The sequence below is a fragment of the Pimephales promelas genome, chromosome 11, assembly GCF_988280905.1.
Source record: "Pimephales promelas chromosome 11, fPimPro1.hap1.1, whole genome shotgun sequence".
NCBI lineage: Eukaryota > Metazoa > Chordata > Actinopteri > Cypriniformes > Leuciscidae > Pimephales > Pimephales promelas.
This window is the reverse complement of record NC_142779.1, coordinates 2,305,098-2,332,500: the sequence shown is the minus strand read 5'-3', so window position 1 is coordinate 2,332,500 and position 27,403 is coordinate 2,305,098. Positions and strand designations below refer to the sequence as shown.

General features: G+C 34.5%; 1 protein-coding gene across 3 annotated transcripts in view; it reads left to right on the top strand.

Annotated features, from left to right (window-relative positions):
- The window catches only part of sipa1l2a (signal-induced proliferation-associated 1like 2, genome duplicate a), a 137,423-nt gene that overhangs the window by 88,953 nt on the left and 21,067 nt on the right, over positions 1–27,403 (top strand). The window contains exons 9-15 of one of the 3 annotated variants that reach the window (XM_089116737.1): positions 2,401–2,675; positions 10,006–10,248; positions 13,288–13,437; positions 14,979–15,076; positions 16,200–16,282; positions 21,217–21,620; positions 24,476–24,670. In XM_089116737.1, coding sequence (XP_088972863.1) covers positions 2,401–2,675; positions 10,006–10,248; positions 13,288–13,437; positions 14,979–15,076; positions 16,200–16,282; positions 21,217–21,620; positions 24,476–24,670 — 1,448 coding nt within the window. Of the gene's footprint in view, positions 1–2,400; positions 2,676–10,005; positions 10,249–13,287; positions 13,438–14,978; positions 15,077–16,199; positions 16,283–21,213; positions 21,621–24,475; positions 24,671–27,403 lie in introns of all 3 variants that reach the window. The other 2 variants (XM_039659479.2, XM_089116738.1) reach the window with 2 other exon arrangements.

Genomic DNA, 27,403 nt, shown 5'->3' with positions numbered 1-27,403 from the left:
GATGAGTTGATGTGTTCTCAGGCGTTGCTGACGCCAGCCTCTTCAGTTTCAGCTTTCCACATTTTCGTATCACCCTTATTCATACAGCACACTTATTCATACTGATGGGTGTGTCGTTTCTTATAGGGGTTTTGTCTGCTGCACTTTTATTCATTATATATTTACATTTGCGGTTTTATTTCTTTATTTAGAATTTTCTGTCCTTTTAATTTATTATTATATTTTTTTATTTTCTAGATTATTTCTAGATAAAAAGATTTCTTTTTATTTTTATAGATTACATTACATTTGACCATTAATTTCATAAAATAAATTTTATACACTTTCTGGCCTTCTAATTTGTAATTTATATATATATATATATATAATTACAAATTAGAAGATTTAAAGAAATCTTTAGATTTAAAGAAATTAGAAGGACAGAAAGTATCAAGATTGATATACTTAAATAAATAATAAAATAAATAAATAATAGAAAAATAATATTTGTGTATATATATATATATATATATAATTATTATTATTTATTTATTTATTTTAATTATTTATCCTATCATGTTACCAATTACATAAAATTGCATAAAATTGTTTAATTACATAAAATAAAATGTATATACTTTCTGGCCTTCTAATTTCTTTAAATATTTTTTTAATTTCTGTCATTTATTTATCAGTTTCATTCATTATATATTTACATTTCATTTGACCATTCATTTCATAAAATACTTTTTATACACTTTCTGGCCTTCTTTCAATTTTTTGTATTAATATTATTTCATTTATACTGTCCGTTTTAAAAATTATATATTTGCATAACATAACATTGAAGGAAAATTTATATATTTTCTGGCCTTCTAATTTTTTTTTTTATGCTATACATTGTATTCATTCAATATTTACATAACATTTTATTTTTACATCATAAATTGATAAATCTTGTAACCGTTTATTAAAGAAGATTAAGCAATACTAACATTTTGTGCACTTTGATCATTTTGCTATTCTAAAATAACCCATGCAAAGTCATTTTTATATGAGCTGATATCGGTTGAAAACAAAGTCAGAAGTCAGGCCTCATCCAATCTGAATCAGGGGCTTTAAAACGGCTAACAAGTGCAAATGAAGTTTACGGTGACTCGCTCTCACTAGCTCGGCTTATTACAGTAAAGCTCTTAAGACGGATCAGCCTCTCCTCAGTTATTTACTGACTCACTCGCTCTCCTGTGACCTCTCGCTCTGTCTTCTGAGTAATCAAATGTACATTCACTAATCAATGCACTGTCTTAATGTCCTCTCAGCCCTTCCTCTGTGTCCGACTGTAGTTCCCGTTGCTGCTGATGTGGAGGCTGTCTGTGAGGTTCATGCAGTCACCATACCAGAATGCCTTGTTTATACTAGATTATTGATAATTACACCCATTATCAGCCCAAAGAAAAACAGTCTAACCAGTTCAAAACAGACAGGGCTTCAACTCTGGTGTGTGTCAGGCACCGGATGGAAACACACACTGCTGCTTTGTTTAACAGTTGTAATTATTATTTTATATTAATATTTGTAATAATAATATTTGGTTTAGGGGTTTGTTGTAATATAATATATTATATGTATTTTAGTGCTTATTGTTATAGATGTGTTCAACAGCTTTAATTATATTTATTATAAAATAATATTTTTAAATGTATTTTTATTTGTATTTTTAGATATTGTACACTTTGGGTTAGGGATTTGTTCTACTATACTTATAATAATGTTATTTATATAATATTATATTATATTATGATATATATATATATATATATATATATATATCATAATATAATATAATATTATATAAATAACATTATTATAAGTATAGTGTATATATATATATATATATACAATTATTATTATGTGGGTTGTATTATAAAATAATATATATATTAAAAGAATGAAAAAAAATTAAAAATGAATATATATATATATATTCATTTTTATTTTATTTTTTTTCATTCTTTTAATACATTTTATTTCTGCATCTTCTAGATCAGCTTTTTACTTTCTAAAAAAACATTTTCCCTGGAGTTTCCTTGTCTTTATTTCCATATGAAACGCTCTTTAGATTGAGAGAACATACACTCGCGAATCCATCTCTTTTTGGCATTTTTCCGTCCTATCATCTGTCCTACACGTCGGAGCTCCTTAAAGGAATAAGGAAATAATTCCGTCATTATTTACCCACCGCCATGTTGTTCCAAACACACATTACTTTTCTTTTCTTACATGGAGCACAAATGGAAGAATTCTGAAGAATGTCGATGCTGCTCTTTTTTATTTTTCAGATGAGTCAAGCTTCAAAAACAAATCTTTTCTAAAGTCATGTGATGCTGATGATTTGTCCCATTGATTTGTGTGTGTCTCCAGATCGTGACCCGCGGCTGCGAGACCACAGAGATGACCCTGCGCAGGAACGGTCTGGGCCAGCTCGGCTTCCACGTGAACTTCGAGGGCATCGTGGCGGACGTGGAGCCGTTCGGATACGCGTGGAAAGCCGGTTTGCGGCAGGGCAGTCGGCTGGTGGAGATCTGTAAGGTGGCGGTGGCGACGCTGACCCACGAGCAGATGATCGACCTGTTGAGGACCTCCATCTCCGTCAAGGTCATCATCATACAGCCCTATAAGGACGGAGCTCCCAGAAGGTATCAGTGATCCGCTCTGTCCATCATGCCTGCTCTTAACACCTGTTTCGTGTAGAAGTAGCTACGGACTTTTCCAATTTTTTCCTGATTGTTGCTTTACTTTAAAACTTATTAATTGGTTGAGGGTGCTGAAATGGCTTTTAAAAAGATTATGTAACTCTGAAATTATATTACATTAAATTATATTATTTTTGTTCATTATCTTTATTATATATATATATATATACATTTATATCTATATATGTATATATTTTTTATATATAAGTTTTTATATATGTATATATAAAATGTTATATATATATATATATATATATATATATATATATATTTTTTTTTTTATATATATATAATAAATTGTATAAACATAAAATAATAATTATTTTATGTGTGTGTGTGTGTCTATATATATATATATAAAATCAAATAAATTATATATTACAAACATGTTATATATATATATATACACATATATAAAACAATTATTATTTTATATTTATAAAATTTATATATATATATATATATATATAAACTGTGTATATATATAATTTTAAAAATATACAGTAAAATATAATTTTACTGTGTATATAATATAATACAGTAAATATAATATAAATAAATATAATATAATACAGTAAATATACAGTAAAAACAAAATAAATACAAATTGTGTGTATATATAAAATAAAATAAAATAAATTGTATATTACAAACATATTATTTCTATCTATATATGAAGAGTTCAGATGCAAAAGCCTCTAAATGCCATTTGAAATGTTCTTCTTTAATGATGATTTTTATCAAGCTTGTTGTATATTTAAGTTCAGGGATTTCACTTAAATGGCAATGATAATTACCTATTAATTGTTATTTAAGTGAAATTACTGAACTTAAATATACAAGTTTGATAAAAATCATCATTAAAGAAGAAAATTTCAAATGGCATTTAGAGGCTTTTGCATCTGAACTCTTCATATATATATATATATATATATATGGTATTTTTGGTCATATTTAAATACATTTCATAAAGAAATTATCATATTTTTTTTTTACCAGGCTAATTGGGTTAAGTGAACTAGTTTATCCACATTCTGAGCTGTCTGATTCATTTGCTCACAGAAATGCCTCTTGGACAGACCGCCGAAAATCTAGATGGTGATTCTATGAGCCTTATGCTTGTGCCTTTAAAATCGGCATAGTTTATTCATATCACATGTTAACACTCCTGTCAATCCAACAACAATCCAACATAGATGATCATCTCATATCATACATGATCATCTGATGTCATACATGATGCAAAAGAAGCTCATTTACAGACGGAGGCAGAGCTCAGTTTAATGATGCCTGACCCTGGAGCTTTTTCTAACTTCTAATTGTTTGTCATTTCATCCATTTTAGAATAACCTGCTTTGACCTACTTAATATAAATCATAATGAAAACTATAATTTTACCCATGTTAAACAATATTCTGGTGCTGTGAGGTCATTGCCAGGTCGTTGCATTTGTAAAATATGTGTTTGGGTTCATTGTTTGCTTTAAATGCCAAGGTCACGGGTTCGACTCCCAGGGAATACAGAAACTGATCAAATGCACACTGTGACTTCAATGCAATGCAAGTCACTTTGGATTAAAGCATCTGACAAGTGCATAAATCTAATTGCAAGTGATAAAGTTGAACCACCATGGAATAGTCCTAGAATTAGCAGAGCTCCAGATGTCCTGCATGTTTGAACATTACACCCAGATAAATATTGCTTAAAGGACAGACATTTGCATGATGAATCTCATGTTTCAGGTCTGAGAGCCTCATAATATTACATACCCTCTCTGATTAGTCTGAAAACCAAATATTTACCCGTTGTTTACATTTTCAATCCATAAGCGAGTCATTTGGAGTGTGGACACATCTGAAATGTTTCTCTCATTAGTGTGATGTATGGACTGCATGTTTAAAGCTTCATATAGAAACGCTTGTGGTCACGTCCCGCTGCTCTAGTGTAAATAAATAGATTTTCTGGGTTAGGCTAATATTAGAGCCATATTTCACCAGCCCAGACTGGATTCTGCGCAACCATAAAAAAACACTTTTTAAAATAAGAGAGGATGTAAAAACAGTGTGTTTGATGGGAAAAGTCCAGGTTTTTTAATCTCAGAGAAGTTTGATTTCCCATCCTTACAAAGAAGTACTATGAGTTTACCCTGGTACACTGATTTTTATTTAATTGAAGGCACTTTCATTAGAAGATCTAATGTAAAAAGTAATATTTTATTATATACACTTGAAAAGTTTGGTGTCTGCAAGTGTTTTAAAATCGAGAATGCATTTGTTTAATCATGTGAAATATTATTACAAGTTAAAAGGACTGTTTTCTTTGTGAATGTATAGTAAAATATTACTATATTATTCTTGTGATCAAAGCTGAATATTCAGCATCATTACTCCAGTCTTCAGTGTCACATGATCCTTCACAAATCACTCTAATATGAGGATTTGAGGATCAAAAATATATTATCATGAATGATTTATCAATATTTTTGTGGTAACTGTGATCAATTCTTTGATGAATAGAAAGTTAAAAAAAACAAAATGTATTTGACATATAAATAACTTCTAACATCATAAATATCTTTACTGTCACCTTTGATCTTAATGTGTCCTCGCTGAATAAAAGTATTAATTTCCGTAAAAATACAAAACATCTAACCGACCCCAAACTTTTCAATAGTAGTGTATAGTTGAAGGTGTTTTGAATGCAGTGTTTTATTTACGTCATGATTGGAAATGTAAGCTAGATTGAAGCTTGTTTTGCACCGAGACTCGACGCGATATGAACGCTCGTTGCATTGTTTTGCTAAACTTTTATGGTGTTTAAATAAACATTAAATGAGTAGATCACTTTAAAAAAAAAACTTTGCTGATGATTTACTCACCCCCATGTCATCCAAGATAAAGTGATCTTTCTTCAGTCGAAAAGAAATGAAGGTTTTTCATGAAAACATTCCAGGATTTTTCTCCATATAATGGACTTCAATGGGGTCCAAACGGTTCATGGTCCAATTGAGAGTTTCAGTGCAGCTTCAAAGGGCTTTAAACGACACCAGACGATGAATAAGGGTCTGAATAAGTAATTTCGTTCATTTTGTTCAGTGATTCGAAAAAAGATTTGTTCATTTTGATGAACGAGTTCAAACAGGAGAGTCACGAACGCGCATCACAAAACAGAGCAAGGCGAGCATTTGAGCTTATAAAACGTAAACTTTTGTATTTATTTTTGAAATTACTGATTGTTTTGCTAGATAAGACCCTTATTCATCGTCTGGTGTCGTTTAAAGCCCTTTGAAGCTGCTCTGAAACTCTCATTTGGACCTTGAACCGTTTGGTCCCCATTGAAGTCCATTATATGGAGAAAATCCTGGAATGTTTTCATCAAAAACCTTCATTTCTTTTCGACTGAAGAAAGAAAGACATGGACATCTTGGATGACATGGGGGCGAGTAAATTATCAGCAAGTGTTTTTTTAAAAGTGAACTACTCCTTTAAGAATGTCAGTCAATACTGATCATTACTGCTACATATCGTACCTTTACATCACGCTCTGTTTTGCATTATGGCGCAGGAGTGTGTGTGAGGACTGAGTCAGTCGTGCAGTTGTTGGCGGGCGGCAGTGGAAAACATCACTCTATAAATCTGAGCCTGTAAATGTGAGCAGAGACACATCTTTTCCTCGGATAAAGACTCTAATGTTGGGAATAACTCTTGTGATTTTTGCTTGTGGGATCGAGTGTCTTTCTAAAACAACACTGGATCTTTAAGAGCAGTCGGGCTCGTGTTTCTCGGCTCATTCGCTGTAGATTATTCTCCAGATTATGTCCGTGTGCGTCACAGGTTTCAGTTTTTGGTGTGGAAAATGTCAATGTTTTGTTCTGTGTGTGGAAGTTGAAGTAAATCACATGTGGAAAAGCTCACATTATCTTTATCATCCTCTTTAATATGGCTCATGCTGTGCATTGTTTATCACTAGTTTCCACTTTTAATAGCCCATTTTAATGAGAAAACGGACCAGTTTATTCTCCAGTGTAAACACTCAACTTCTCAAATGTTGGATTCAGTAGTTTACTTTTCTCCCCAACTGGTTCTCATTATGTCTGAGTGATGTACAGTAAATGCATCTGTCGACGGACTGTTCAAACACTCCAGCCGATGCCGTAGCCGAGGCTAACGTCATAGCAGCTTTAAACAACTCATTCCCTATTGCAAAATACAAAATATCTTGTTTTTCACACAGAGGAAATCACACACACACACTCTGAGTGAGGTGAGGGTGAGTAAATAATAACAGAATTGTTCGTTTATTGCTGATCTTCTCCTGTAATGTATCCCAGCAGTGGGAAAAGTGCTTTCGGAGGACGCTCTGCATACCGGAGTAAAGATAGTTTGCGGTTTGATTTTCAGATTTCGTTTCGCTGTGGTCCCGCAGTGCGGTGTCGTGGACATGCAAATGATATCTCATTTCGTTATTTATGATTTGTGAATTCGTGTAACGGTGTTACTCCGGTCCGAAATTATTATTATTTTTTCTTCTGAATTTTACTTTTTAATTGGGTATAGCTCCAAAAGTCGGTCACTTACAAGTCTGAACCCAGTGTCATCTTGACATGCTAGATTTGTGAATTTTTTCACAGCAAAGCTTCTGTCTGTAAACCATTCGCTATGTCCGGTAGACAGGAATGTGGAAAATAGGCATTTTTTTCGTGTTTAACAATGTATAATAGCAATTTATAATAAACACAAACACCGCTGGATTACAAAAACACTTGTTTTAGATTGAGCCTGATTTGTGAAAACCTTCCAGAGGTCAGTTTGGGTCAGTGGAAGGTTTTCACAAATCAGAATAACCAAGTTAACCACTCAAGGTGACCCAAACTGACCTCTGGAAGGTTTTCACAAATCAGGCTCAATCTAAAACAAGTGTTTTTGTAATCCACCGGTGTTTGTGTTTATTATAAATTGCTATACATTGTTAAACACGAAAAAAATGCCTATTTTCCACATTCCTGTCTACCGGACATAGCGAATGGTTTACAGACACAAGCTTTGCTGTGAAAAAATTCACAAATCTAGCATGTCAAGATGACACTGGGTTCAGACTTGTAAGTGACCGACTTTTGGAGCTATACCCAATTAAAAAGTAAAATTCAGAAGAAAAAATAATAATAATTTCGGACCGGAGTAACACCGTTACACGATTTCACAAATCATAAATAACGAAATGAGATATCATTTGCATGTCCACGACACCGCACTGCGGGACCACAGCGAAACGAAATCTGAAAATCAAACCGCAAACTATCTTTACTCCGGTGCTCTGCATTGCCGTGTCGCGTCTGCGTTGCTCCACCGGAGAGTGTAGCGTAGCGTCTGCTGTTCTCTGCCCTCGCGAGGACGCGCAGGTCACTGATAACCAGAGGCCAACGGGCAAATAACTGATGAATGCAGCTCAATTTAAACGCAGAGATCACATTCTCAGATTCTTGGGCCTGTCTTCTGCATCTAATTGATACGAGCCCGTGGGCCGCAGGGCCGGTTATGGAGATGTCAGAGGAGAATGTGAACCCCTCACCCCGAGAGCTTCATGGAGACAATAGCAGCAGAGTTGAATTGCAGATGTTTGGGAAAGTGGAGTGTTTTTGGTGACCTGGTGCAGCGCTGAACCCTCGGGCTCTCCAACCCCACCTCCATTTCTCTGCATCTTACAGTTCATGTTTAGTGTAAAAGCGGTAACCGTATGTCCGTTGGTAACTTGAATATTTTGATTTATTTATTTATTTTTAAACCGGGACAATGCACATTAATCAACACCGTAGTAAAACTTCAATGTAAATGTGCCAGAGTTCGCTTTAATAGCTCATTTTCATCCGTAGTCCCTGTGCCGGTCATGTCCAACATCATGAGATTACAATTAATAGTATTACATCCTTTAATTTGTGTCTTTTTATAGGTACTGATATTATCAAATGCTGTATGAGTGTGTGTGTATATTGTGGATAAATGTATACATGTGGTAATGTTGTTCATATGAATGTTATATTTGTGTATTTTAATTGTACATATGTTTCAGTACTTTATGGGTCCCAGGAAGACTAGCAACCACATTGTGGAAGCTAATGGGGATCCAGATAAATAAATAAATAAATAAATCAATACAGAAGTGCAATGTTCAACAAATACTGCAATGAAAAAATACAAAAAGCCCTTGAGCAAGACATTTGTTTGCAGTGAGCGAAACTTTGTTGTAAACCCATGCCTTTCCAAATGAAACAATATTCAATAAGAGAAAAAGCAGGGCAGATATTCATGCATCAGGAATTGATTGATATTTATACGACAGGAGTTTGAATTATAAGAGGGACTGATGATATTAACCAAAAAAGAAAAAAAAATCCAGAAAAATGTATTTTCTTAAAGTATTATGCTTTTGTACATCAACCCGATCTCATGAGAATTCGTACGAATTTTACGAGGTGGCTAATTCGTAACAATTCGTACGACCTCACTCGTACGAATTAGTACGTTTTTGCTAAATCGTACATATTTTACGAATTCGCCAATTCGTATGAATGACCTACCCCTGACCCCGCCCCTAAACCTACCCATCACGTGGGTTTGGACAAATCGTACGAATTCGTACGAGTGAGGTCGTATGAAATAGTACGAATTAGCCACTTTTTAATCACTCGTACGAATTCATACTAATTGGTCGTGAGATGGCGTAGGTTCAACTTTCTTTAGTGTGTGATGTTGAAAAAGGTTGTTCTTCTCTAATTCACTTTCAGTGTTTCTGAACTCATGAAACGCCTCCATTGTAGTCTTGAGTTTCTTCCGGGAATGAACACGTCACAATATTCCTCATTTAAATAATTAAAATGTAGAATAAAGGGGCGGGGCCTGGTTGAGTTAGTTAGTAGTGTGTTGAAACTGCCGGTTATGGTAAGGGGCGGGACATTTCCCAAACACACTCGAAGCGCTTGACCAATCACAACACACTGCTACAGCTGACCAATCAGAGCACAGTGTGCTTTCAGAAGGAGGGGCTTCATAGAGACAGGAACTAAACAGAGCGTTACTGACAGACTGGGAAGAGAGGAGCCGCAACAATGGAAAATATGAGGAAAATAATGTGTTTTTTTGAACATTACATCCTAAAAACTAAATCCAGACTTTGTAAAAAGGCATAGATACAATTCTGATTTCATTATGAGCAATTAATCAGTGCTCATATTCGCAAAAATGTCATTGGCTTATGTTCTGCTGTTTGTGTGTCTCAGGGGATGTTCAGAGCTCTACCGTATTCCTATGGTGGAGTATAAGCTGGACAGTGAAGGAACGCCCTGCGAGTACAAGACGCCCTTCAAACGAAACACCACCTGGCACCGTGTGCCCACCAGCAGCCAGCCGGTCCCCCGCGGGTCCCCCACACAGGGCCCCGACCGCACGCCCTGCCAGCAGGTCCTCCAGAGCGCTATCCCACGCAGCACCTCTTTCGACAGGAAGTTGCCAGATGGACCCAGGTACAATTCAATTCACCTTTATTTGTATAGCGCTTTTCACAATACACACCGTTTCAAAGCAGCTTTACAGAAAGTCAATTACTTAAAGTTATGCATTTCAGAAATATGCTAAATCATAGTTAGCTTAAATATGTATTAATTTAAACAATGTAATAATTTAATGCTGATATAAAGAGTTCATTGAAGTATGATTAAGAAAATATAGCATTGGTGCATGTTGATTCAGAGTTTGCGTATTATGAAGTGTCCGCGGGGTTTGGCACCGTCACATCAATCAGGTTACTTGTTACTTATCAATAAGTTTATAAAACCCAAATCCTTCTAGATGAATGTACATTTTTTATATAAGAGTTAACAAAATATATTAAATTAATATTATTTCTGTTACTCATTATATTTTAACATCACAGTTTCATCTTTTTGTGTCTTTTTCATCATATATACACACAGAAACTCAAAGGACAACCCGCTAAAATAAAAGTTTGAAATTATGACAGAAATATAATTACTATTGCACAGTATAGTGTACTTCTGAAAGTAGCAGTCTTCATAATAAGAAGAATAATAATTGTTAAAACTTAATTACATAATTTTTCTTCCATGTTTTAAGTTTAGCAGTAAACAAACATCTTTTGTGCTGCGCATTGTTTGGCAAAAAATAAGTGTTGTTAAATTAATAAATAAGAATATATTTTATGCCTTTATTTGATTGCCTTAGTTTTTAATAATACATTTGTATTATTCAGAAATATTTTAACAGAAAAACTGAATAAAAATAAAGCATTTTGTTAAAAAAAATAAATAATAATAAATATGTAAAGTTTTATGAATTAATTTGATTTGCTTTTTGATTAATGCAATGTAATTAAATCATTGAAACAGAATCAAGAAAATTAAACCAAAAAACATGGATTCTGGGATTAATAAAACAGCATTTGGGAAGAAATAAAACTGCTTTCATATGGCACTAATCGCCGTCTTGTCATACGTATGAATATCAAATTTTCAACAAGATAAAAGTACTCTTAATACTATTCTTTTTTGCAGTGCATAAATATGTGAAAATTGCAAGAAAAAAACCCTGTCTGTTGTCATTTCGTGTCATGCAACATTTTCGTTTGCAGTGTGCACTATCGTTTACTTGCTGCTGGAAAGTGATGTTGCATTTCCAGTGTTCTTGCCATACCTACTGACCCAGAACATCCTGATTCAGGCTCCTGTGTTTGGTGTGCATCATGCCTTTCAAATAAGGTCTGTTATAATGTGGTCATTTGTTCTTACTTGGAGCCCCTCGTGGTGTTGATGACCTTTCCAGACTCTAGTGTGAGACCGCATGTGGAGAGAGCTGTGCATATAATGCCACTGAAGTTACTCGACTTCCTCTTTCTGCTGATGCATTAATGCTCAAACACTAAAAACACACTGGACACCTTGCAGAAATGTCCTAGCAACCACTTTAACATATATATCAGAATGTTTGCACATGCAATTCATAAAAGATGAAATGTTTCTGTCACAGTGGTGTATTAATATACTAGAATGCATATTGTCCTGTGCCATTTTTGGTCACCATGCTAATTGTGCAAATGACCTTCATTAAGTCTTATTTTGCGGTTTCGGAGGGTGTATGTGATGTATGCATGGAGAATGAGAGCACTGCTGATTTCTTTATTAAAGCTGACAGAAACAGAAAAGCAATGCAGGAGCCGGAATATCAGATGCTTGAGTTTTCACCGCCAGGACGTGTGATTGGATCCCTGACGGTTTAGTAGACAGGTTCTTAGTGACGTATACATTATTATCATTCTACTTGTGCTATTTTTGGAGTATGCATCAATAAAGGTTAGATTATGTTATTTTTAATACTGTATGTACCATTTTATTTACTGGAAATGTTGATATTCTGTGCACATCTTCTGTATGCATGGAAAACCCAGATGCACATTTGCCCAAATGTCAAGTAAATTGCATGAATGTTTACCTTTAAATGGTTCAAATCGATTTGAAAGCATGATAATCTGACCGTTATTGATGTCAGATTAAACTGAATGATGTTTAATGAGTGCAGCACGAATGTCTCCGTGTGTTGCCTAATTATCCCAATTATCCATTAATCCACTGTTAATTCATTACATTTTTAATTAGTTTATTGGAAATAATTAATGTATTAATAAAAAATATTTAGAACAAATATAATATAAAAAAAAATGTGGATTAAAATTTCTTTATTTCCTTATATAATTACTAGGGCTGTGCAAAAATTATTTGCGATTAATCGCATCCAAAATAAAAGTCTGTGTTTACATAATATATTTGTGTGTACTGTATATAATTATTTTGTATATATAAATACCTATGCATGCATGTATATATTTAAGAGTTATTTGCGCTTAAATTCTGTGTATATATATATATATATATACATAATCTATATTATATAAATATAAATATTTTATATATGAAGAACACATTTTCTTATTTGTATTTGTATTTATATATACAAAATAATTATATACTGCACACACAAATATATTATGTAAACACAGACTTTTATTTTGGATGCGATTAATCGCAATTAATTTTTGCACAGCCCTAATTATTACTTATATAGTTCATATACTATATTTAATCTTATCTTTTAAAAGAATTTCTTCTGTCAATTGTTGTTCATCAGACGTAGGTTGATTTGATTTTGTATTTTTAAATGAGTTGAATTTGTTATCAAGGCATTCATCTTCCTCAAGATTGATAAGAATATTATAGTAGAATTAGTTTTTTTATGTTGTGTGTTAGCCGGTCTGATTTAAGCATCAGTTGAGGGTGAGTAATATTTTTTTTATTTTTGGGCGAATGAATCCTTTAACACACATTCGGCTTGTTCCTCGTGTGCGGCGAGTGATTGTTAATGTCGTCTTGCCTCCACAGACTGAAACCTGTTGCTGATGCCAGACTGAGCCGTGGTGTCAGTGGTGTCGGTGTCAGGGGCGCAGCTGCTGTGAGAACCAAATCCATCTGTTCTCTGTCTTTCTCACGCTATAGGACGGCTCAAGACATGGAGAGCCCTCAGATGTCCTGCAGTAAAGGAGAGGCGTCCCAACACTACCGCAGTTCACCCAGTAACCAGTCGTCCTCCAGTGACCCCGGGCCCTGTGGGAGCGCTAGCTGGAACCAGCAGCCCGGATACGATGGGTAACATGCCGACTCAAACTCACACAGTCTTTTTTTTGTGTGGCATAAATAATTTTGTATTAATGTAGTTTGTTATCAGTATTTATTTTGCATACATTTTGGTTATTTGAGTTTAGTTAAGCATTAATGTATTGGTCCAATTAATAATTTGATTAATATAAATTAATACAAATTATATTAAAATATGAGTTGAGTTATTATTTAGTAGGGATTTACTGTATTGAAAATAATTGCTTATTATTAAACAATTATTATAATAAATAATAAATATAATTATTTTAATAATAAAATAATACATTTATTATTATTGTATTAATTAGAAACATTTATTCATTTTTATTTAACTGGTTTTAAACTATTTAATATTAATATTATTTAATACAATATATTTTTCCTTATTCCATATACTTGTTAGAAAAATTAATGTTTATCATAATATCCACCTGATTTGTATATTTAATATAGTGTAATTTATTTAGTATGGATTTACTGTATTGAAAATAATTGTTTATTATTAAACAATTATTATAATAAATAATAAATATAATTATTTTAATAATAAAATAATACATTTATTATTATTGTATTAATTAGAAACATTTATTCATTTTTATTTAACTGGTTTTAAACTATTTAATATTAATATTATTTAATACAATAAATTTTCCTTATTCCATATACTTGTTAAAAAAATGTATGTTTATCATAATGTCCACCTGATTTGTATATTTAATATAGTGTAATTTATTTAGTATGGATTTACTGTATTGAAAATAATTGTTTATTATTAAACAACTATTATAATAAATAATAAATATAATTATTTTAATAATAAAATAATAAATTTATTATTAATGTATTAATTAGAAACATGTATTCATTTTTATTTAACTGGTTTTAAACTATTTAATATTAATATTATTTAATACAATATATTTTTCCTTATTCCATATACTTGTTAGAAAAATTAATGTTTATCATAATATCCACCTGATTTGGATATTTAATATAGTGATTTGGAGTTTATTTAATATAGTGTAATTTATTTTAAATAAATTAATTTCTGAATACATATTCAACTAATTCATATTAAAATCATTAAATATAATAAAATCATATATTTTGTTTCATCATATAAAAACTTTTCATCTGATATAGGTTGATTTGGGCTTTAGAAATTAATTAATAAGTAATGAGAGACCTGGTTAATGTTCAGGCACAGTAATTGGTTATTGACTGATTGGTGCTCGAGTTTTAGTCATCCACAAATGCATTTAGACTTGAAGTCTTTAGCGTAACCTTCACACAGAGGACGTTTGGAGAGTGTGAGATAATCAATCCATTATCAATCTTATCAAGGCTGACGTTTCTTAGTATGAGTAAAGAAATGAGCTATTGCTATATGAATTTGAACGTAGTGTGTGATCACAGCTGGAGGTCAAACTGCACATCACTGCACTGCAATCAAAGATGAATAGCCCCCCAAAAAAACTGGCTTTCATCATCTTTCTTTGGCTGATTGAAGTCCTTTCCTTCCACAGGTGTCAGTCTCCCGTTCTCCACGAGCGCTCCGCTGAAGCCCAGTGCATGCTGGGAGACGGGGAGAGAGAGCCCACCCTCGAGAGAACACGCTCTGCAGGTGAGACACACAGTGAAGGTCAGATGGACATCAGCCACTGACCTGGAAACACAATGGAAGTTAATAAAAAAAAATAGGTTGCACGATTCATTAAAACCTGAAATTGCGATTTGGGCTTAGTGTGATTGACAAAAAGAACGTAATTCAATAAATATATGTGTTTCAGAGTGTTCATTTTAGAGCCCGACCGATAAAGGATTTTGAAGGCCGATGCCGATACAAATATTTGTTGGTTTTAAAATCCGATATTCCGATATATCGGCCGATATTATTATTATTTTTTTTATTTTAGAAACGCGCAACAAAATATTAACAGATTTCCCTAACATTAGTTATTTGTAGTTAATTATGAGTTTTAACTAAAATAATATGATGATGCATAACTGGTTCTCTCTGCCCGACTCTGTTGCAGGATGTGTGGTGCGTTATACACGAGTGTTGCCAACAGGGACGGTGTAGAGTGCCCTCTGGTGGACAAACTATACAACTCCAACACTCATGACATGGTTGAAGCGTGATTCGCCCGTTTTTATTTTATTTTTGAAATATTCATTTATCAGCCATTATAACTGCCTATACCGATATTTTAGAAAATGCCTAATATCGGCCGATAATATCGGCCTGGCTCTAGTTCATTTACTCGTGAGCTTGTGGTTTTCCACCAAAATAAAAGCTTGATAGTTTAATGTTTGAAAATTAAGACATTAAAGGGATAGTTCACTTTAAAATTAATTTTTGGTATGTTTTATCTTACCACAAGGCCATCCGTGATGTTGGTGTCTTTGTTTCCGCAGTATTTTCAATTTTGATATTTTTAGGTCAAACCGTTCGTGTCTGTCAGTCATATAATGGAGGTCTATGGTCACCACCTGCACAGAGCATGCACAGAGAAGTCCAAATTAAACATGATTTAATGACTCGTAAATGTAAGTACACATTGATGGCCTAAGACACGAAACGAGCGGTTTGTGAGAGAAAAGGAACAGTATGTGATTTTTCGAATATCATAGATGATTAGTTTCCCATCTAATGACCGTATTAGACCGTGTCTGTGCTCTTATGTTCTCTTTAGTAAGGTTTTCTGGGAAACTCAAAGCTCTTGTGCTTTATTCTGTCTCCACAGAGGCGAAATGGCACGTCCCTTCCACCAAGATCCTCAACTCTTTGAAGGAAAGAGGGAAGGATTCACCGAACAAGTTGACGCGGGTAAGACGTCTCCCATGTGACACTCCGGTAGAGTGAAAGGATGCCTGTGATTTTGCCAAGAAAAGCTCGTTTCTGGATCAACATCATTCATTCTGATCCTGAAAGAAGATTCGGGAGGAACAAACATGTTCCAGACATTAATTACCCTTTAAAAAGCTTTTTAAATCCAAGGCCAAGATTGTCCACAATAATATTCAATATTCATTCCTCATGTCCACTAATAGGTTTTCTCTGGTACATCTGCTTTAATGAGACATTTTTATTTATTTACTGAAACTATGAGTGTTTATAGATTAACATTTCCCCTTTGGGAACCAATGTGTATTTGGGGTCCTTGAGATGTCCTTACATGCCCTGACATCAGTTGCTTATAAATATTAATTTATAATATTTTATGGCGCAGGTGAAATTACACTATTTTTAGCACAAACAGGGCTACCATAATATGTGAGCAACATGTATGTACATGTTTGTATTTTTGAGAGAATATTCTTTATGCGTGGTTATTGAATAAATAGGTAGCTAAAATAATGGGAACACTTTACTTGAAGGGGTGTGCATACCTTCATAATCATGACATGACATATGTTCTGAATATGAAGAAGTTCATAAGTTTTACCAAAATAATATATTGGAAATTAAATAAGGATTTAAAATAAATAAATAAATCAATTATATATATATATATATTAGTGCTGTGCAAAAATTAATTGCGATTAATCGCATCCAAAATAAAAGTCTGTGTTTACATAATATATTTGTGTGTGCTGTATATAATTATTTTGTATATATAAATACACACACATGCATGTATATATTTAAGAAAATGTGTTATTCATATATAAAATATTTATATTTATATAATATAGATTATGTATTTATAAATATATACAGAATTTAAGCGCAAATAATTCTTAAATGTATACATGCATGCATAGGTATTTATATATACAAAATAATTATATACAGCACACACAAATATATTATGTAAACACAGACTTTTATTTTGGATGCGATTAATCGCAATTAACTTTTGCACAGCCCTAATATATATATATATATATATATATATATATATATATATATATAAGAATCAGGTTTATAGTTAATTAAAACTAAAACCATAAAAAAACATCTTTGTTATATAACTATAATGGAATAAAATATTTTAAATGTATATTTATTTCAGCTACTTGCCAAAGCATTTCTCATTTTCATTTAGTTTAAGTTGATTTACTACTATTAAAACAGAAATAAAAACCAGTTAGCAACTGTTTTATATTGATATAAATGAATTAGTTGAATCAAAATAAGAATCTTGTTGAAGCCGCAAATCAAAAGCTAAAAATGGTTTGATGGTAATTTTAGACTCCCGGTCGTCCTACACACAGCTGTAGAGAAGCTCATGAGGTCCAGTTCATTTAAAGTTCGGAAGACCGCTGACAAAATAAACCATGTGGTTTATTTATAATTCAGTTGGTCAGTTGGCTAGCCCGCAGGCCTTTGTTTATATATGCAATTGTATGTTTATAAATGGCGCACTAATTCATAATCTTGGGGAATTCCCTCTGTGAAATTTACTGCGGGAACGGTGTTTTAATGTGGTAAATGAATGGAGACGTTTCCAGCTCGTCTTTACGTACAGTAGGCTGAAAAGCTTGATATGACGCGCACACACGCACGGAGTCCCGCTAGTCGTGCTGTCAGTGTGTGTGTGCATCAGTGTGATGAATGAATGGTGATAAGGTCAGTCTGCCCTTGGTGCTGGCGCTCTGTGCTGTTATCAGGGACGTGCTCGTGTTTGTCTGTCTCTCTCGCCATCTATCTCACCTTCAATGTTAGTTTTACCCAATATCTCTCGCTCCCTGTTCCAGTAATAGCATCTGACCACCGGCCGCCGATTCAAAGTCTTTTACACCGATTCCTGTTGTGAGCATCTGTACATGCGTGTAAGCTCTCTTCCAAAATATTTGAGCTGAAATGATCCTTCTACTATACATGACTGATTTGAAATGATGTTTGTATGTAGAATCTCTGCTAATGAGTCTGGCTTTAGCACTAAGTTAACTGTAGTTTCCATCCACCTATTTTTATGTAAGTTTTGGGACTGCTAGATGCAAAGAAATGTGCATTAAAAAAACTCCTGTGCTTAAAAGGAATAATGTGTATTTAAAATGGGTCATTTATATAGAAGCTTTCTAGACTGAGAAAAGCCTGAAAATGTATAAATCCCTTGATTCGCGTAAAAAAAAAAAAGTCATGTGACTCCTCAACGGGATGTGATTGGATTGCAATTGCAACACAGCATCTCAAATGTTGTTTTGGTCATTTTGAAAAGCCTGAAATGTCATCTATAGTTTGTATAACGACCTCATCTGGTATCCTTCTCTGAACGCAAGATAGCAAGCGTTTATGGTTTCGTTTGCGCTTTTTGAGACCCGAGTCATTCATGATGTATGAAAAAGAGGCACAGCTTCTTGCGACTTCCAGTTTTATTGCAGATATTTTGCACCAATTTCCTAGGAAGTGATTTTGTTCTCTTGAACGCATGGGATGGAAACGGCTTTGTTCGCAAATGTTTTTAAAATGGCAACTTTGCATGGAAACATAGCTAGTGTTATGCTTTAATAAGCATCGAAAATATTGAGTGAAATCATTTTTAAGAAAATTTTAAATATTTTATTCATACTTTAGTGTGTTTAGAGCTTGTTGCAAATGCAAATTGCAATATTTTTACAGAAATTAGGTAAAAGTTGCCAGGCCTCGTATAATAGGGATGCTTTTTTGCTATTAAACTGTGTTGTAGTACGAACATCTTCATTTTGCTTCAAGGTAAATTAATGTTAATTACACTAATGTTATCACTTCCTTCAAACGAGGCCTTTTCTCTTTCAATGACTGTTGGAAGCGTTCGCCTCTATTCTGATTTGCAATCACTGCAGTTTTTAATCACGTTACTTTTTCTATTAAAGAAAATGGCATATAATGTCTTAATTCATTCCATCCCATGTTTAGAATAATACCCAATCAATTTTTACCACTTCATGCTGTTCAAATGAATCTCAAGTGCCGTGTTCTCTAATGCTTTTCTCCGTTAGCAACTCGGTTGCATTGGAAACTTTTAGATCCTGGGGATGTTTAATCTACGACATATGATTTATTGTGTGTGTGATGAAGAGCTATAGGGGGTTTGCAGCTGTAGAGCCTCTTAACAAATATGGAAAACCATGATAGATTAAAGGACGGTCTCATTATCCATGTTAAGTGGAAAGTGTTTTACAGCTGCATTAATGAGTTGGATCATTTCATGTCAGTCTAAAAACAGGTTTAATGTCCAAATCACAGTCTCTTAATTATGTTTGTTGTTGTCCGTTTGCCTTTTACCATCTATATCAATAACTTAACCTTTTCATCTCTGAAATGGTCTCTGATGTGACGTCTGTTGCATTGTCTAAAATGCTGTTGGCCGTATCCACCGGGAGATATACATGGGCGGCTTTCACCACAGGCTCCCCTCTTTTAATTTATTACCCCTATTGTCTGTGCACTAATTAATGAATACAGCTCATATTTGCATACATTACCACCAGTCACAGAATTATTCATTAGCTCACAGTAATTAGTTTTGCTGGTCTTTCCAGTGTGCAGTGGTACATTTAAATTGGCATGATATTAGTTTGGACTAAAGAAGGTGTCACATGACAAAGAATATGACCCGTTTTCCATCTGCTAATTAGAATATAGATGATAATATATGCTAGCAAGCGCAAAACGTCACATAGAGTAGACAATGGCACATTGTTGCAATGTGAGCTACTGAAAAATTGAGCCTTGGTAACTTGATAACTAATATTTGTGTATTTACATATAAAGTCCTATCAATTGATTTAAAAAAAATCGCACCTAACGTAAAAGTTTTTAATATTTATATTGTGATAATTTCACATTTAATCTCCAAATTAATGTTGAAACAACTAGAGCCAGACCGATATATCGGCAGACCGATATTATCGGCCGATATTAGGCATTTTCCAAACTATCGGTATCGACAGTTATAATGGCCGATAAATTAATATTTCAAAAATAAAATAAAAACGAACGAAACACGCTTGAACCATGTCATGAGTGTTGGAGTTGTATAGTTTGTCCACCAGAGGGCACTCTACAGCGTTCCTGTTGGCAACACTCGTTGAGTTGTTCATGATACATACATTGCTTGAATAACAATCAAAAGAACATCCCCATCAGTTCTCTTAACTCAAGTAAGCATGACGAAATTTGTGACTATCATGTCCAGTTTCAAATAAATAAATAAATAAAATATCGGCCGATATATCGGAATATCGGATTTTAAAACCCAAAAATTCTATAGCCCTTTATCGGTCGAGCTATAGAAACAACATAAAGACAATAGGCTGTATTTTAAATTTAAAAAGTTATATATTTTAAAGCCTAATAAATGTTAAAATGTATAGCTTTCAATTATACTGTGACGCTGAATTCATAGAGACATCAATAGCAGTATTGGCCTTTCTTTTTATAAAAAGATGCCATTAAAACAATCGTCACATCAACCCATTAAAATAAATGCATTCAATAAATCTGGGCCCAATTCTCTCTATTGGCCCAGTCAGACCAGTTCAGATTTCTACTTGCCCTGTTAAAATGCACAAAAAGTTATTGTTTATATATGATCCATGTAACCTTTGGCTTTCAGGTAGGTCTACTCTAAAAGGAAGGCTATATACAGAAATTGAATAAAGTTATCAAACACTTCACAATCTTCACTGCATAAATTATAAATGAAATATAGATGAATCCTTATTAAAGCTACACAAGTTATTCTTTGATTATCTTTAATGACAGAAAGCAGCAGGTTTATTTATTATCCCTATTATTAATGTTTTCTTGTTGTGTGTGTCTTCCTCCAGCAGGGCGGCGATAAGACCTCCAGCCACTCCAGCAGTAACACTCTGTCCAGCAATGCCTCCAGCAGTAACAGTGATGAGAAGCACTTCGGCTCCGGGGACCTGATGGATCCAGAGATGCTGGGTCTCACCTACATTAAAGGAGCCTCCACTGACAGTGGCATTGACACCGCACCCTGTAGCATGACCCCAGGGGTGGCCAGTGCGTCTGTGGCCCGGGTCGTGCTCCAGGGCCGGGGCGCGTCTGATCCGGGACACCCCTGGACGCCGGAGCTGACTGAAGAAGGTTCAGTGGAGGACGACCACGGGAGGTTGTATCTTCCTCAGAGCTACGCCGCGGCTATGGCCGCCGGACACACGCCCGCGGATGGGAGTATAGGAGACCTGAGCGAGATCTCATCTCATTCCAGGTGAGCAAAAGAGTGCTGATGTATGATATGTAGCTTGAGGTTGGTTATATTCAAATGGCTCCAAGCGGTGTGTTTTTGCCAACATTATTGATTAGATTCCCACTCAGACCATGTGGAATGCTTCCAGTCTGTTATCTGTTATTGTTTATAAATATGTGCATATTCTTCCAGTTACACACAAACACACAATCTGGATGTTGTACATCTCACACTAAAATTGTGTGTTTGTGTGTAACTGGAAGAATATGCACATATTTATAAACAACAACAGATTGCAAACTGGAAGCATTCCACAGTATCTGGATATTGTACATATCCAGCTGTGTGTATTCTCTTGGAGAGAGAGGGATGGCACTTTTTTTAACAGCAAACGGACTTCTATCAATGGCTTTCTGTTCTGTTCATTTTGAAGATGCCAAAAGTGACCTTTTATGCAAAAATCACAGAATCTGCCCTGTTAGCTTAGCTCCTCCTCCGATCCGCCATGTTTATCTCCTCACTAAAGCAGATGTTTCAGCTACGTGATAAAGTCTAAATAGTATTAATGCAAACAGAATGCATTTTTCCATTTCACTGCCTTACTTTTCCATTGCTTTTCAATGGAAACATGCTAGATGGACGTGTTTGACCTTGGCAGTGGTGGAATGTAAAGAAGTACAAATACTTTGTTACTTTACTTAAGTACATTTTTCACGTATCTTTACTTTACTTAAGTAGAATAAATTGTGCATACTTTTTACTTTTACTTCGTTACATTTTGCAGCAATTATTATACTTTCTACTCCACTACATTTCTACAACTTCTGTTACATTTTCTGATCAGTTTTTCCCCTGCCAAAACGTAATCTGACCAACCGTTCGTTGCACGTTTGTCTCACCAGTGACGTTTGGCTGCCATAGATATATCAACTAAATGCGTCTCGCACGCAGTGCGTTTATCATGCCATTTATACGCGAAAATTTGTTTTTATGTGCATAGGAAACGTTTGGTTGGGATTATGGCAAGCCAAGAGGTTCAGAATTGCACTATAAATTAATCGCGTTTACTGCCAAACATAGTTATTAATATATAGTAAGGATAAGCATGATGTGCCTATTGCCTAATTGCAAGCTTGTTTCAGAAATGGTGACAACAATTTTTTTTCCATAATTATTGAACATCATTATAGGAGTATTAGGTGGAACGATTTAGAATTAAATGTTTTATTAATCATTAGAAAAAATAGACATTAAGAGAATAAATTGTTATGCAAGTACTTTTAATACTTAAAGTACGTTTAAAATCAGGTATTTTTTACTTAAGTGTGGTTGTCATTGTGTTACTTCTACTTTTACTAAAGTAAATATTTATCTGTTGATTTGTATTTTTACTTAAGTACTGAGATTCAGTACTTCCTCCACCACTGGAACTTGGCACTCGCATCTTTCACAGTGTCTCGCGCAGGAAATGGCATTGTAAAAAACGCAGCACTCAAGTTAAAAGTTTGCGACACAAAGACGCGCTGTGAATGGCACCATACGGGAGTAAATAATGCAAGGTCCGTTTAGCGCTTGTTTACATAGAAAATAATGGAGAAGCACCCCATGCTGTTTCCTGTTTTGTTGTCGCTGGAGTATCCAGGCCCAAGTTGTAAAGGCCCCGCCCTCTTTTGGAAAGGGGGCGGGGAGCAGCAGTTCATATGCATTTAAAGATATACACACAAAAACAGCATGTTTTTGCTTCCAACCCATAAAACAACTTGGATACTTTCTTTTCAGGATTCTTTGAAGCATATAAAGTAAAAAAAAAAAAACTGTCACAAAAAAACGTACTGAACCCAAACTTTTGAACAGTATATCTTGAACACTCTGGTAGCATAGCGGAAATGATTTCCTGTGATTCCAGTCCAGTTAATCTTCAAGTAGCAGATCCAGTCTTGGGTCAGTTACCTCAATATTACTCATGTGTGTATGAATGAGTGAGTGAATGGGTAAATGTGAGGCAAAATGTAAAGCGCTTTGGTGGCCATTGGGTCTGTGAAAGCGCTATATAAAGGCAGTCCATTTACCATTTACCATGATTTTCCTGCTAGAGAACCATAGTAAAAATAGGACAGACCCACTATAAGGATTTTTTGGCATTGACCAGGGTGGTTGTGGGGATTGTGCAATTAAGAAGGATTAGGATATTATGAAATATAGATAGCTTTGTGTATGGTGCTCAAATGTTGCATTGGCTATTTTCCATCCATACAAGGAAATTTCTTTTTTTTTTTTTTTTTTTTTTTTTTGCACTGCAGAGCAATTCAGGAGGAAAATAATAACTACCTTCGGCTATGTTCAGAGTGTTCTTATATTGCTCAGGATGAGTTGTCTTCAAATGCATTGATAAGTGAGCTGAGGTTTCAAATACACTATTTCAGGGAGTATTATTAGAGCCTCTTGGAGGACAGTTGTGTCAACTAAACCCTTGAAAGCATAGACTGTTACATAAAAGGCAGAATGGCAAATGGTAAAACGTCTACTTGAGATGGACCGGAGAGAATGGCAGCTGTCATGTTGTTGTAGAAAGGTCAGGGTCCTGCTTGTAGCCATGTTGTAAGTTCTGATGTGTGTGATTTTGAGTGCATGTTTGTCTTGTCAGTGCATTTCAAAAGATGCCCGAACAAAGCACTGTCAATGCAGAATCCCAGGGGATCGTTCTTGGAATTAGATCACTACTGATCTAATTACTCTTAGAGGGCGTTTTCAGACCTGTATATTTATTTCTCTTCTTAATCTAACCACCGGTGCTTAAATTACTTAGTACAGGAAGTCTTTTTATATTGTTTTGATAGCTGGGTCTCACATTTCACCATCACATGTGCGCTGGCCAGTGGCTCCCACCACTCCGGCAGCCCTTTACCCCACAGTTCCCAGTTCAGGCCCTCTCCAGAACATCCCGGAGCCCAGGCCGTTCCCTACAGTAGCCAGGAGCCCGGGCCCAGCACTGACGCACACACACACAGCCGCCGTAGGAGGGCCGATGACAAAATGTTCCCGGACGAGCCCCCAATTCAGCCCGAGTGTGGGTGAGTGTGCGGATGTGCGGATTAGGGATGCACAATGATCAGTATTGGCTATATTATTGCTATCAGTCCTCTAATTAAATTAGGCTGATATATTAAACCCAATAAATTATTGATTTTATTAATTCAGATGCAATGAGCTTGATTGGTGCCTTCACATATGAAGCCAATTGGTACAACCCCAAGATTTTTAGTTGACCTATCCGTTCATACAGACACAATCATGCTGGATCTGAGTAAACACTCATGTTATTGATCCATGACACATGCATTTTGTCGTCAAAAATGAAAATGTCGACCATTACTTGACATTCAAGGAAATTTGAATGACTTGCATTGCATTATTCAGGCATTGTTTTATTTTTATGTCAGGCAACAAATCATCCAAATCGTTTAATGAGTGGATTATCCCATTTATACCATGGTCATTTGCCAGTATTGACAAGTTAAAGCTACCATTGATGTGTACAGTGTTAAATTTGACTGGAAATGTTCAAATGGCGGTTGTTTTCATCAGCTATGACTTAGATTTAGCATTTTGTCTGCTTTAAATCGGACACAGAGATAAAGTAGTGTGGTAAGGTTACGTTTATTTGAATGTATTTGCCTATCAAGAGAGATAGAGATTTGTGTGTGTATTACCTGATTATGTGCAGCATCTGTTTATTAGCAATAAAGCTGTGAGTTGAATTATTTCAAAAACACGACGTTACCACATTGTAACTTGGCAAAAAAGCGACATATAAATAAATGTGACTTGACTTGCTTAGTAATATAATCTAGTGATTAAGAAGCAAAGTTAATTTATTATTAGAAGTCATGAGGCAGAGTTCACAACATGTCCGTGTGTTAAACGGACTTGGTGCATTAAATGGTTTTATTGCATACCTTTCCGCCAATCAGAATCGAGTATTCAGCCAGACCATTAATTATCAGTATTAACCAAAATTTCCATATCAGTGCATAACTAAATAGGATTCATTTACTGGTATGGTTGGAGACAAGGTTTTATTTAATCGTTTAGGCCACTAAAAGCAGTATTATAAAAGCCAAGACACTTCTGAGAGTAATTTGTTGTATAATTCGGCCATAACCACATACTCTGAGATCTCAAAATCTCTAGTGCGTGTAAAGCACTCAAATAAAACTATGTTTAAAAGGAGTTGTATTGTGATTTCCTAATGTGAACAATTAGTTTGGGCTTTAGATTTGATTAAATTTAATCTTGCCCTCCAAGCTTGTGCCAGTGTGACTCATTAAGCGTCTGGTTTAAAAGGCCAGGAGAGACCAATCTATTCCGAGGCTGGATTTAGCCACCGGCGAAGGTCTCTCACTTCTTTTTATCCAATTAATCTCTCCTCTGGCACAATCATCATGCAATTCTAGTTTTCAAGGACAAAAAAAACATGAGCAATAGGTTCTTCCCTCTATCGATCCGAGTTTCACCGTGGCTTTCAGCGCTACGTCCGAGCGAGTTCTCGTGCTAAATCTGCTCTGTAAGCACGGTAAACGTAATATACTTGGCATGTGTCTCCCCTCATTATTGATCTACTCGTTGATGTCCAATCTTTGTTTACTGTACCGTTCCACACAGAAGATCGGTGTTTACCACTGGACTCGAGACAGATCCTGAAGGGGAAACGATGGAGACACAGACACTTTTCTTTGATTGCCCTCTTTCTAGAGAGCCATGGTGGAGATCTTTTAGATGGTTTTATTTTTAGATCATGATGATGTTACTGGGAACAGACTAGCATTCATTTATGTTGAATGAATTAATGTATATTTGGCCACTTCTGGCATTGAGATAATGATCAAAAAGTGGCCCAATGCACCCTAATATAGTAGTGTGAATTTGAATTGAATTGGTCACACTTCACAGGACTTTGAATGAATCTATCTATCTATCTATCTATCTATCTATCTATCTATCTATCTATCTATCTATCTATCTATCTATCGTTCTATCGTTCTATCTATCTTTCCATCTATCCATCTATCCATCGTTCTATCGTTCTATCTATCGTTCTGTCAATTGTTCTATCGTTCTATCTATCTATGGTTCTATCTATCATTCTATCAATTGTTCTATCATTCTATCTATCTATCGTTCTATCTATGGTTCTATCTATCTATGGTTCTATCTATGGTTCTATCTATGGTTCTATCTATCTATCTATCTATCTATCTATCTATCTATCTATCTATCTATCTATCTATCTATCTATCTATCGTTCTATCGTTCTATCTATCGTTCTATCGTTGTATCTATGGTTCTATCTATGGTTCTATCTATCTATCTATCTATTGTTCTGTCTATCGTTCTATCTATCGTTCTATCTATCTATCTATCCATCTATCTATCTATCTATTGTTCTATCTATCGTTCTATCTATCGTTCTATCTATGGGTCTATCTATGGTTCTTTCTATGGTTCTATCTATCTATCTATCTATCTATCTATCTATCTATCTATCTATCTATCTATCTATCTATCTATCTATCTATCTATCTATCTATCTATCTATCTATCTATCTATCTATCTATCTATCTATCGTTCTATCTATCGTTCTATCTATTGTTCTATGGTTCTATCTATGGTTCTATCTATCTATCTATTGTTCTATCTATCGTTCTATCTATCTATCTATACATCTATCTATCTATCTATTGTTCTATCTATCGTTCTATCTATGGTTCTATCTATGGTTCTATCTATCTATCTATCTATCTAT